General features: G+C 28.2%; 1 protein-coding gene across 5 annotated transcripts in view; it reads left to right on the top strand.

Moving 5' to 3' along the window:
* LOC126851170 (filamin-A) overlaps positions 1–13,971 on the top strand; it is a 48,123-nt gene that overhangs the window by 1,536 nt on the left and 32,616 nt on the right. For 3 of the 5 annotated variants that reach the window (XM_050594887.1, XM_050594977.1, XM_050595151.1), the window contains 5 exons: positions 1,684–1,889; positions 2,735–3,146; positions 12,564–12,907; positions 13,166–13,293; positions 13,683–13,697. In XM_050594887.1, the coding sequence (XP_050450844.1) occupies positions 2,804–3,146; positions 12,564–12,907; positions 13,166–13,293; positions 13,683–13,697 (830 nt within the window). In that variant the 5' untranslated portion in view covers positions 1,684–1,889; positions 2,735–2,803. The remainder of the gene's footprint in view (positions 1–1,683; positions 1,890–2,734; positions 3,147–12,563; positions 12,908–13,165; positions 13,294–13,682; positions 13,698–13,971) is intronic. The other 2 variants (XM_050595056.1, XM_050595241.1) reach the window with 1 other exon arrangement.

Consider the following 13,971-nt stretch of genomic DNA (forward strand, 5'->3'; position numbering starts at 1 on the left):
TATAATTGTTTCAATGATTGATTTTATAGTATTAATTAATCTTGTTTGTATTGATAAAAATATGTACGTGAGTTTTAATAATTCTTTAATTAGTTTTATTTTGATTTAAAAGAATATAAAAAGTTTTGATGTAAAGAAATATAAGAGATAAAATTTTGAAGTTCGATGACAGCTTGATCGTTTCATGTTGAGAAGAAGTGGTATCCCAAATCTTCTACTTGACTAAAGTACCACTATAAAAAATAAATATTTAGCATCATCACGTCATTTCGCACAACGTCTTTTTATATATTTAGATAATTATAGATAATAATATAAATATAAATATATACAATATAAATATTATACATATATCATCATTATATCAGCAATTTAATATTATATAATTTATTTTTATTTTACGATATAATGTTAAATAAAAAAAATATTAAAAAATCAATCAATTATGCAAGAAAAAAGCAAAATTGATCATCACTTTTTCACAGATAATATTTTCTTTTACGTGTTAAATAATATATGGTTTTATTAATTTCTACAACTACATATTTTAATCCAGAAAATTATCTTTAGTTAAAAAGTATTTTTTATTTATTTACTATGTCGAGTTATTAAATCGATATTAAATCGATATTAAATCGATGTGTATTTCATACGACTATACATTGTATATGTATTATATTTATTGTTAACTTAACTTAAAACTTGTTTTATTCTACAATGCGTAAACTAAACTGGCCTTCTGAAAAAAGATAACTAAAAGTGCTACAATAGTAATTCTCTATTCAGATCTCGGACAATGTTCGCGTTTATGAAGTTCATCTTTCGGAATATAATATTATAGACCTTGGAAAAAAGTCACATATATATATATATATATATATATATATATATATATATATATATGCGCGTATCAAAAATAACTTGGCATTTCGCCGTGCGTCGCAAATCGTAATTTAGCGTGCGTCTGATTAATTTTCTATTATATACTATTTTATGGAAAATTTGATCATATCGTTTAAAGAAGACGGAGATATAATTTTAATACTATTGCAACCATTTTTTCACGCAAATAAATGTCTTAGTAAATTACAATATTTTTGTATCTTATTTATTAATACATTTAGATGTTTTCTAGCAAAAATATACTTAAATTGTAATAAATGTGTTATTAATGTATGAGGACGCGAGCGTAAACAAAAAAATATATAAATATTTTTTTCTGAATGTACCGCTATTTATAAGTAGACACTTTATTTACGAAGATCGAGTATAAGTCACATGTTATAATGGGAGTTTAGTCAAACACGTGTGCGAGTCTTTACTTACGCGAAGCTGATCGCGATTTCATGCATTTTTGCAAATTTAATTTGATTAATGGCAACAATTGAAAATTGAGATTCTTTTATTAACAAAAATAATATATTGATTTGCTACCATGTTTAGATGTGCCTTTTTATTAAATATTTGTTTTATTCTCTAATAGATTTATATTGAATAATTTCAAATTTTACTTGTGAATATAGATTAATTCTAATGTGTTTTTATTTCAAAAATATTGTACAAAAATTAATTAATAATTAAAATTTTGTTTTATATATTATAATGCAATTGCATTTCATATAGTATAATTGAATATTTTTTTCTACACTGGCAATCATTTAATCGCGATGTTTCGCCGTGCAGATAAATCGTCACTGTGAATCAGGACGAGCAATCACTCTAAAAGGCATTTCAAGGAGATAATATATTGGTCCCAAGGAAAATTTCTTGACTAAAAAAAAAACATATCCTGAGTGACTCAAAATACCGGCGACTGGCAGAAACAAAATCACTCCAGCAAAATTGTGTCAACATATTTACATTACGTTTGATTCGCCGGTAAACGGCAGGTAGGTTCACCGACATCCACCTCTACTTCGATTATTTTGCAAGTGCGTGTATTCGCGCTAGTGATGGGCACAATGCGCACTTCCGAGTGATATCGATGCCTGTTAAAGTATTTATCAAATAAAGCCGTAGATGGGGGGACATTAATAAATGATGATGAAGAAAAAAACAATAAATAAAAAATATAAATATAGATATATTTAAATTGTCTTTGTATATATTTGTGAATATTTATAAATCAACAAATTATAAAATTTTGAATTGTTAAGATTAAACTTTATTTTTAAAATTAAATATGAATTTAATTATTAGTTGTTAATTTAATTATATAAAATAATATAAAATATTGTTTATATATCCGAAAAACAATTAAAAACTATATTTTTCTTAATACATAAAGTCAATTGAATACTTTTACAATTATATATATACAAATATATATATATATATATATATATATATATATATATATACACATTATATTTACATAAATTACGTCCTAAAATTTTTATCATATATTTTATCAATCATATTAAATTAATTTCCAAAATTAATAAATTCATATGTTTTTAAATTTAACTAACTTATATTCGAGTACATCTATTGAAATCCGAATAAATTTGAAGATTTAAATCAGACTTATATGTAGACTTAAAGGTCAACTGATAGATCAACAAACAAGCCGGCTTTATGTTTAGACAACAGCAAGCATCTATATTACTAGAGCAAAGCTCTCCTTAAAACTCAAGATAGTTTGTGCCCATCGCTATTTCTCGAGTCACCAACATAGCCACGTCTTGTCCTCGTCACTGATAGCACTCGCAACTACCAACACTACGATTCACAGGTACTAACACAGGGGCGCGCACCCCACCACCCTCGTCTGTGAGAGCGTAGCAGCGAACCGGCCGATAAAATGAATGAGAATGATAAGTCAGTTAAGTGCGAGAACTCCGCCGAGGAGGAGGAGGACGAGATGTTCGAGCGCGAGCTGGCCGAGGATGCACAGTGGAAGCGAATTCAGCAAAATACCTTTACGAGATGGGCAAACGAACGATTGAAGGCGGTCAACAAGCACATTGGCGACTTGGAATGCGACCTGTCCGACGGTCTTCGGCTGGTGAGCCTTATCGAAGTGCTCTCACAGAAGCGGCTACCAAAACACAACCAACGGCCCACCTTCCGCTCTCAGAAGCTGGAGAACGTATCCGTCGCTCTTAAGTTCCTGGAGGATGAGGGCATCAGGATTGTCAATATCGGTGAGTGATACCATGTGCGTGTTGGACCACGCTTAAAAATAGATTCGTCCTGTCCTTGTAGTGATTAAAAACAATGAACTTGATCGTTTGAGCGAAGCAAGAGCACACACACACACACACACACATATATGTATTATTATGTTTAAATTTACCAGCTGGAAAAATAATTATTCTAGGAAATAGTGATGTTTCATGCTTAGATTGAAAAGTGATCAAATATGAATAAATCGAACCAGAAGATGATTATTAAAATATATAAATGTCATTGATAAAAATATTATTTTGAAATGCTCCCTATAACTAGAAGGGAAAACAATAAATTTGAAAAATAATCGTGATGTTATTTATCATGTTTGTAAAATGATATTTCATAAGATAATTGTTGATGGACATATTTATTGCCAAAGTCGTATATATTGTTGATTCAATTTAGAAGAAACTCATGTTTCGAGCAAATATCTAGACAATAACATGTTTATTCTTATAATACTCGACAAGAACATAAATGATCAATTTCTAATTTGTGATTAATATTCAGACTTCTCTATTTACAATCTCTCGATATATTACACCACCACGTGGTAGTTACGATTATCGTGAGCCTGCGTAGTATACGGATTTTAAGTAGATTGGATTTATCGATCCCTAGATTTCTGTATTTTATAGAGACTTGCGCAGATGTTTTGAGAATGTAAGGAAATTGTGTGTGTATGTGTGGAAGGAAATACTTTTTGAATTAATCAATACGAAATTATATTTATATTAGATAAAACTAAAATTAAAATATTGGACACATAGTAATGTACATGAAGCAATATATGTACATAAATCTTTCAGAAAGAGATGTTTTTTTATGTATTTTTCATGTATTAGAGCAAGAAAAAATTTATTTGCAAGAAATATTAAGTTAAATTACTATTTAATAAAATAATTATCATAAAGACATATAATTCTATTATTATATGTTATGATGGACATTTATAATTAAACGTTAACATAATTAAACATTAATAATTTATATGTATAATCGATTTATTTCAATTTAACATATTTCACGCTTTATTTAATAGAGTATTAATTTAAATTGATATAATATAAAAATAAAATAATAAAATAATTGCAAATATTAAATAACAAACAAATAAAAATAAATAATAAATAAATATAATTATTATAATTTGTGAAAAAATTATTGAAGTTAATAATAGAAAAATGTAACAAAAAGATATTTAAAACATTGAGAGAACTTTGAGAGAAAGTATGCGCTGCATTACACATTATGCAATGTAACTTTGAGAAATTTTATAAAATGTTTCTACATTTCTGGTTATGTAGTAAGTAACTCACGAAGTAACTTTAAACTGTTAAAATTGCAATAGGATATTTATTCATTCAAATAACATTTACATGGCATACTTTAAAAATGTAGAACGTAAAAATTCTTTCTTCTTTTATATCATTTACATTTTAAATTAACATACTAACAGTTATGCGTAAAATTTGTAATATCTGTTTTAAATATGCGTTTGTTTGCACGATGAAAAATGTAGCCGCGATGAATGATTAGTCGACAAAATTTGAGGACAGGTGTCAGCGAATAATTAATCACGCGTTCCGTTTGCGTGAAAATCAATGTAGATCTGACTGATAAAGAGAATCTTGCGATATCGCGACCCATTAAGATTTAATCATTTAAAACATTACGATAAATTTACAAAAAATTTAAGCTATTACTGGCTTCTCGATGATACATAACAAGATTTTAAATATATCGAATTTTCTTAGTTCCACATTTAATTTTAAATTTTAATAATATGTTAAATTTTTAAATTAAATTTAAATATAAATTTGGATTTTAATGTTTAAATGTATATATTTTTTAATAATATAATGCCATATAAGAATAAAAAACTCTATTTTTGGTAAGATTACGAATGGTAAAATTGTATTTCGATATATTTCTTTTTTACTGGATAAAAGATACGCGGCTGATATAATGATATGCGGAATATTTCTGCCTGTCCTCGCTTTTAAATTTGGGATCAACCGCTATAGAGCACGAATGCATCGAGCGGCAAAATAAAAGCGATTGTAGAGCATGGCGAGAGGGTTGTGGATCGATGACGCTTGCCCGGGCTACCCGGGAAACCAAAGTAGTGATGGGATAATGCTGTTCATATGTTTTTCGCGGATGAACAATCCGACATCACGTCATCCATTTTCATTCATCCATTTAAATTTAGTTAAAGTCTCTCGCTATAATATGATGTAATTTTTAAATTAAACTAATTAATATACAAGAGATATGTCTCGACTTCTTCAAATTATTCATGCATTTCTTGAGTGATTTAGAATACATTTTTAACTAAAGAAAAATATATATCTTGAAACATCAATAAGTTTTTAAGTTATAATTATTTACCAGCCATATGTTTAGAAACTTTCGAAAATTTATCTTTAGGAACCCAAATATATATAAATAATAACACCTTTTTCATAAATTTTATTTAACATAATTTTGAGGATTAGTTTTAAAAATATTTAAAATTAGAAATTTAAAAAGTTTATAAGAAAAAATTATGGACTTTCTCATAAAATTTTCAATAATAGTCTATGATTCGTCGAGTGCGCATTATCAGTCAGGCCACGTGTGTCTGTAACCACTTGTTGGCAAAAGAATCTAGAAGGAAGACAACGATGCCGATTGATATTTCATTGTATGACAATTCTTATTTTTAGCTCGTAAATAAAGTATTAAGCATTGTGCAATAACTTATTTGAGAAATGATAATACTCGTAAAATTTTGGAATTTTCATATACGCACTGAAAGATTGATGAGTGCTTACTTGACGATGTCATTACAATTTGACGCATCCTTGAGCAAAATACTTGTGACTGGTAGTGACGCAATTGAATATATTATTGATGATGTCATTACGTTCTTTAACCTGCAACTGTTATATCGCAAAAGAGAGAAACGTGCTGATAAACATGTGTGCATAAATGTGGAGCCACGTTCCGTGAATCAGAAGAACTTTTAAAAATACATTTTCTCTCTTCAGAAAGATTTGAAAAAATATTTAAATTTATTTATTGCTTCTGACAATTTACTTGTCTACATATTTGGACAGAGCAAATACGTTGGATACAATGATTTATTATTTTTGTAATTTATATAATGTTATTAATTTGATAACTATTATATTTAAGTTTCTTCGAATACAATATAAAAGCAAGGACATAAATTTATTATTTATTATTATTGAATTATTAATTTTACATAAAGATTTTAAAATAATAACATTTTTACTTTCCTAAACAATATTTATCTATTTAAGAAAATTCTAATAATATTTATCTATTCAGAAAAATTTGTTTACATTATGTTTCGAATATTGCAAATATCATCGTTAATATATGTTGATTTGTTTCACCTTTTACATTGTTATTAATTTTAAAAGGGAGAAAGGAAGAATTTTATTTAAGAAATATAAAATAAAATAAGAAGAATATATTATATGTTAAAGTTAATTTCAAGGATATGATATTTAAAGATTTATGTATTAAATTTCTAAGATAGGCAAAAATCGGATGGTTCAAATTAAATAATTATTTTTTAAATTATTTTTTTTATTCTTTATATCGCTTATGATGTAAAGCATATGCGTTATTAGTCAAGAGCTTTTTCGCTGAAAAATTCTTGCGTTCGAGAGTTTTGCAAAAAGCTACATCGCCAGTCAAGAGACTAATGTGCTTGATGTTAAGTCATCGCAATCTCGGTCGAGATGTGACCGCAAAATCCGAGCATTAAAACCGCTTGATTATCGGATATCAACGGAAGCCACTTTTGCGCTATTACGTGAGAGACATTCTGAAACTTGTTTGAGAAATATTTCACGGGGCCCACCAAAGAGCAAAAGAAGGAAAATGGGCGGGCTCACGTAGATCAGGTGAAGGTCAAACTTGCCTTGGTACCACGGACATCTTTCTTCGCGTTTATTACATGACTGATTCTCGTCTCTTCTTTCCCCTCATGTTTTCATCGTCGAGCGGAAATGATCTCTCGACTTCTTTGCAATTTTTTATTTTTTATTATTGAAATATCTCTTTATATTTTGATAGGCTTTTATATAAAAAATTACTTAACACTTGCATGTATAATATATGAAAGAGACTTCTAAAAAAGTTTGATGAAAAGAAAAATGTGATAACATTTTGTGCTATAAGAATAATGTATAGTATTTTGCAGGTTCAATTTATTTAATTATTAGTCATAAAACTTTAAAATTTAATTATTGATAAATAAATAATATAAATAAATAAAATATAAATAAATAATATATAGTTATATATTGCAATTAGGATCCAGATTTTACAAATTTGTTAAAAGATTTATTTGAAAAAATGATAAACACTCATATTCGAATACAGGTCAAATCAAAATTATTAATGCTTAGATTAATAATATAATAATTGTATTATTTGCTATATTGTTTTTTAGGCATAAATATCTTTTATTTTTGATAAAAAGTAGTGTTAGGTATTAATGTAAACCGTATTAAGTATTAGCGTGTGAAATATTGATTTTAAAGATTTACTTCCAATATAGCATAAGTGGATGTCATAAAAAACAATGATATTATTCAAGTAATGTATTTCCAAAATTATAGTGTTTCCGCGCGTAATTTGCGTTGAAAGCGATTACTTTCACTCTCGCAACCTTGACATTAAGAGAGTATATTGTTCGCGTGATTCACATCCTGTGAGAGCTGTGTCTCTCTATGTGTCAAATTTTTGACCATTGCCGAAATGTGTTTACCTGCCATATTTTTATCATATCTCGTAAAAAATATCTTATATATGTCATAAGTAAATATTTTAGTTCGTGGATGTCATCTTTTCTTTACGTATTTTTTAGAATTAAACTTATAATGTTATGATATTTTTCTGAAATCTTTAATCCTCTTAATATTTATAATAATATTATAATACTTAATATTTAATATATTTAATAAAAATATTGTATTTTTTCATTTTTTATATATATAATAAATTATATACGTTACATATAAATATATATAAATGAGAGAATAAATAACATAAAAATAAAAATAAAACAAATAATTGCATTTGAATGATATTTAGTAAAAATTTGAAATGCAGTTTAGTTGACATATGTCGACGGCACACCTTGACGATTGAAAGGAGAAGATTGTATCGGAGGTCTTACCTGGCATTCTCGGTCCAGTGAGGTAATCTCTCGAGTGACGTCACCGTCTAAACTCGCCATGGGATACGTGCCGTTGAAAGCGTCACACATAAGCAAGTGTATGCGTGATACTTGGCCGAATCTTTTAATTACATATTAGAATGACAAGTGACTCAATGACTTCTATATGTGTATGACGAGCTATTTATAATATGCTTGACACATGCTTTTAATATTAAGGAAAATTGTATAATTGTGTTTATTTAATTATTGAATTATTTTCAATCAATTGTATATAAAAAATAATTGAATTAATTAATATAGTTTTTCTCAAAGTTTTCTCTGTTTATGACACATATCTTTTCCGCAATTTACAATAGCTTTTTTTATATTAAATTCTTTTGTTTCTATAATATCCAATATTCTGTATAAAAATTTGGAAATTTAGAAGAAAGCACGCTATCTGGATTTGTTTTTGTGAAATTCTTTATTCTTCTCTTCTAATTTAAGCGTCACTGAAAAACAGCCTTCGCGAAGATTTATTTAGGAATCTCGCGTCTTACACACAACAAAAATTCTTAATTCGAAAATAGATCAATCCGACTATTATCGGTCAAATGTAAGAGTAATAAAGAAGCCCGTTTTTAAATCCGCAAATTTTGATTATTTCTTCTTTTAAAAGATATATATATATATATATATATATATATATATATATATATATATATATAATTCTCGGGTTCTCAGAAATTCTAAGACCCTTCGGTTTCTTTGAAAGATTCCAATACCCGCCGAGACCGTGTATTTATGAGGACTAAGCTATATATTTATTACATCATTGACTTTGAGATTTTTTTAAGTTTGTTATTGACAACGGATGTTTGAACAGTCTTTACTGCATTGACGAAATAAATTTTTATTGCCATTTCGCGAACAATAAAATTTTAAATTTCCAGTAAATTACCATCTTTATTACTTACAAATTATACACTTGATTGATTTTTAGAATTTTTTTATCGATTTATATGAGTATTAGTAGATGTTAAATAAATATCGAAAAATAATCCATTAAAATTAATTGTGATATAAATATCATTACATAATATCAACTTATAAAAATATAGACAAATATATATATATATATATATAAAACACTATAATTATATAGTAAATATTTATATGGTAACGTTACTTCATATATTATTACTTGAGAGAATAAAATATATACTTGGTTATATTCCATTAATACTTAAATTACGTATTTACAGCTGCGTTTTCTCTTAATGAAGATTTACTTGTTGCGTTTATTTGCACATATGCCAATAACAGTGAAATTCGTAACATTGAGTCCCGAATACCAACATTACTATCGACATTTTCAAAAATAATATTAATGGGTCAATTTTGACACATGATTACATTGTCAAATTTTTTATTGCTGTTTAATTATTCAATTTTTTTATTAGGTGCAATAATGATTGCTACTTACAAGATACTGACGATATAGACGATTATTATAACGTTTACGAGTAATTATTGCAAAAGATTGTATCTCGTAAGAATTATTCTTTATAAAGATTTATAGCATTAGTATCTATAGCATTTGAAGTAAACATGTACATTATCTAATATCAAGAGGAATGCAATTGTGTGTGGCCTTTCCAGCTTTATTACTCATTAAGATGCATCGTTAGAACAAGCCGATTATTATACATTATACATTGACGGAAAAGCAATGAAGGATTTATTCAAGTTTGATTCTCGCGTATTCATCAAATCTTTAACTTTATTGTACAACTTTCAAGACTTTTATATATTCTATATATTGCCATAATAATTAAAAATTGCATTGAATAAAGTTGCGATTAACATAAGATTTCCATCCAACATATAGTTAACGGTATTTAAAAAAATTTCTTAAATTTTATGTTCACACTTTAAATAGAAAAAAAATTCAACAATTTTTTGTGCATAGATATATTTACAAGTATATAAAGTAAAATAATATATAATACAGTATTTTAATTTTGTATTATTTATAATCGTTCTTTTTCACACTTTTATGGTGTTGTTAGTACGCATCATACAAGTACAGAAAGAAATCTTTTCTACAGCTTGTCCGTGCACTTACGAATGCATTTCTGCATCGCGGTCAAGTGAATTGCGACTCCAAGGAGAGTCTCGACAATGGGTATCCATTTCGGGTGTTCAACAAAAGAGTTGCATCTTACATTTCACTTTCATTTTGTCACGCATATCATTCACATTGTGGCGTCGGTAACATTATAAACCGCATAATCGCAGTTTTTTTACGCAATACTGTAAATATATATAGATGTATCTAGAAACACAAATATCAAAATCTATCAACAAATTTAAAAAATGCTATGTGGGTGTGTTTGAGTGTGCTTGTTTTATGTATATTATTTTTATAATATAAGATATCAAAATGAATCAAAATAATATTGAATTCTTTTCTCTATGAAAGATATTAGAAATCTATTTTTTAGTTTTAATCAGCTGATATAAAAACGTTAATTTACACTTGATAGTTCAAATTGTTCGTCATGACAAAGCTGTAACATTTACGTGGGTAGAAAAGATCGTATGAATGCTCGAGAATCTCGGGGGCTCGGCATCACAGGGTGAATTAGCTGGCGCTTGGCCGCTTTGCTTGTCATGGCATTAATTACGTTTTTGCTGACATCATTCGGTTAGCTCTCAGTAATTGCTGAAAATAGTCTGGATGAATCGTCACACGGTGGTGGCGATTCCACATCACGCGGACAACACTGCGAGACAATGTCGAATGGCATTGGATACCAGAAATAGACGCGGCTCAAATTCGGTTAAATTCGTACGAATGAATGTATCGTTACATATACATTCTTAAAGGATCTATAACAATCATGAGCTTTTTTTACTCTCACTGATGACATCGAGAAGACAATGACGCGACTGTCGCGTGATTCTAATAAAACGTAATCTTTCTTTCGCCGAATGGTATTGAATTATTGGAATATTAAAAAATATTGACCTCAAAAAATAGATGTATTTTTTAATTATAATTAATTTGTGTAATTAATTTTTAGAAATTATACAATTGATAAACTAAAGCTTTTCTTTGTTAATTATATTGATATTGGAAGATAAATAACTTGGCATGTACAAATGATTCTATTATACGTAATTGTATATCCCTATAGATCAGTTTATATATGATGTTTACTTAAATCAAGATCAAGTGTTAGTTCTCTTTCAAAATCAGTACATAATCTGTGTATTTGAATTGATTACATTTTCTTGGCTTACATATGCATATTTATCTTTAAATAATTTATTGTATTTAAATAATCCATTGTATTTAAATAATTGTTATCTGATGCATTTTATTCTTTTTTCTAATTTTTTATTTTAAAACTTGCGACTTTGTTAAAATAATCATAATTTATATTATTCCGCAGAGAATTCAAAGATTCTGCAAATATATATAATTTGGCGATTGTTCAATACATGAATCACTATGTCGAGGATATTTATTAGTACTTTCATTGCACAAACACGCATTGCGCTTTTCGTTAGCGTCACTTCGAAGCGTACATTGTGAAAGATCGCATCAGCTCGATTCCATAAACGAACAGCGGAAAAATATTTCTTTAATAACGCCTACTTGTTCTTACTCATGTTGGATAATTGAGCGATGTGATAGATCTACGGATGAATAATAGAACTTTACGCAACAGGAAGGAAAAACTTAATGGAATTTCTTCTCGCGAAAGAAAAGAAGTTACTCACTCACTCATTAAATAAATTATTACTAAAGATGAAGTATTTAGAGTTATATGTATATGAAATAAAATTTTTAAATAAAAATTTTGTATGAAAATTCTCTGTATGTAAATTTATATATTTTAAAGAATTAAAATGGGAAGACAATTTTTCTATAAAATATTATTATTATTGTGTTATAATTGTTTTCTGAAGATGTAAAATATATTTTTTTTTTGTGTGCGTAATCGAGATAAACGATCTTTGGTTAATCTGGCATTGCCAAATGTAAGGAGACATATGGATAGGAAAGATTTGTAAAGATATTTTTGAATTATGGCCAATATTTCGACATTGTCCATCTAGTAATAGTGTGTATCATATTAGATTAAAGACTGCGCTTGTGCGCGGAAAATTAATTTCTCCTTTTATTCCGCAGATTCTTCGGACATCGTAGACTGCAAATTGAAGCTAATTCTCGGCCTAATATGGACCCTGATTCTGCACTATTCAATCTCTATGCCCATGTGGGATGGTGACGAGGGCGAAGACAAGGGCGCTACCCCAAAGCAAAGACTGATGCATTGGATTCAATCAAAAGTTCCAGATTTGCCGATCACGAATTTCACCTCCGATTGGAACGACGGTCGCGCGGTGGGCGCTCTCGTTGATGCGGTCGCACCTGGTCTCTGTCCGGATTGGCAAGATTGGAATCCCAAGGATGCGATCCAAAACGCGTCCGAGGCGATGGGCCTCGCCGACGATTGGCTCAATATTCCTCAGGTTCGCTACAATACTAATTCCTTTAAATCCTATTCGGGATAAAAAGATTTGTCTCTTGTATCTTATTTTCAAATTAATTACAATTCTGTTATGACTTATATGTATTAAAATATTATTTTATTAAATTTATGAGATAGGGAAATCTAAGAAATATTATAATAAAAATAATTTGATAAAAATAATATAATAAAAAAATTTATAAATTAATTCTCTTTGGAATGCTTTATGAATTACATTTGTAAATAATTTTTATTGCAGCTTATTAAACCCGAAGAGATGGTAAATCCAAATATCGACGAGATGTCAATGATGACATACCTATCGCAATATCCAAGCGCGAAATTAAAGACAGGTGCACCTCTACGTCCTCGCACAAATCCAAACAGGTAAGAATAATATAATAGTTTATAATAATACTCTATACGCTATTATAAGCAGATCACTTGTACATTTTTAAAACGTTAATATGAAAACGTATTTTTTACTCTTTATCGAGAATTTTCTCCAAGACAAGCAGAAAATAACTATAATTGATAGTACTTGATTAATTAAATGTAATTTTTTTTCCAATTATCAATTTAGAGTATTTGTAAAATAATAACAATTGGAGTATAGTGTTCTGTTGTAAAAAAATTTCAAAATGTTACAATTGATCTCGATCATAGTTTTCTCTATTTCTTTCCGCGTGTCAACGTATGATAAAAATATTCGTATAAATTGCTGATATGATAATTATGTTTAATTAACCAATTTATTTCTCATTTCTCGGTCGCAGCATCCCACCGCCGCGGTAAGTCGCGCAATGATCATGTATTTTGACGTATAACGGTTTTTACGCAATTAATGTTCGCCGCCTTGACCGTAGCGTTTTAGATCTCTTAACCCACAACATCCCTAATCGCTACTTTGTATATATATTGTATATACATATATACATATGCATACATATATATACTTTTGTATACATATATGTATACATATATACATAAAAGCCTGATAGAATAAATGAAGATAGTGCGCGGCTGGCGAATTTACTATTTGCAAATTTGTTGAGTAGAAAATGA

The sequence above is a fragment of the Cataglyphis hispanica genome, chromosome 1, assembly GCF_021464435.1.
Source record: "Cataglyphis hispanica isolate Lineage 1 chromosome 1, ULB_Chis1_1.0, whole genome shotgun sequence".
In the NCBI taxonomy this organism is placed as follows: Eukaryota; Metazoa; Arthropoda; class Insecta; order Hymenoptera; family Formicidae; genus Cataglyphis; species Cataglyphis hispanica.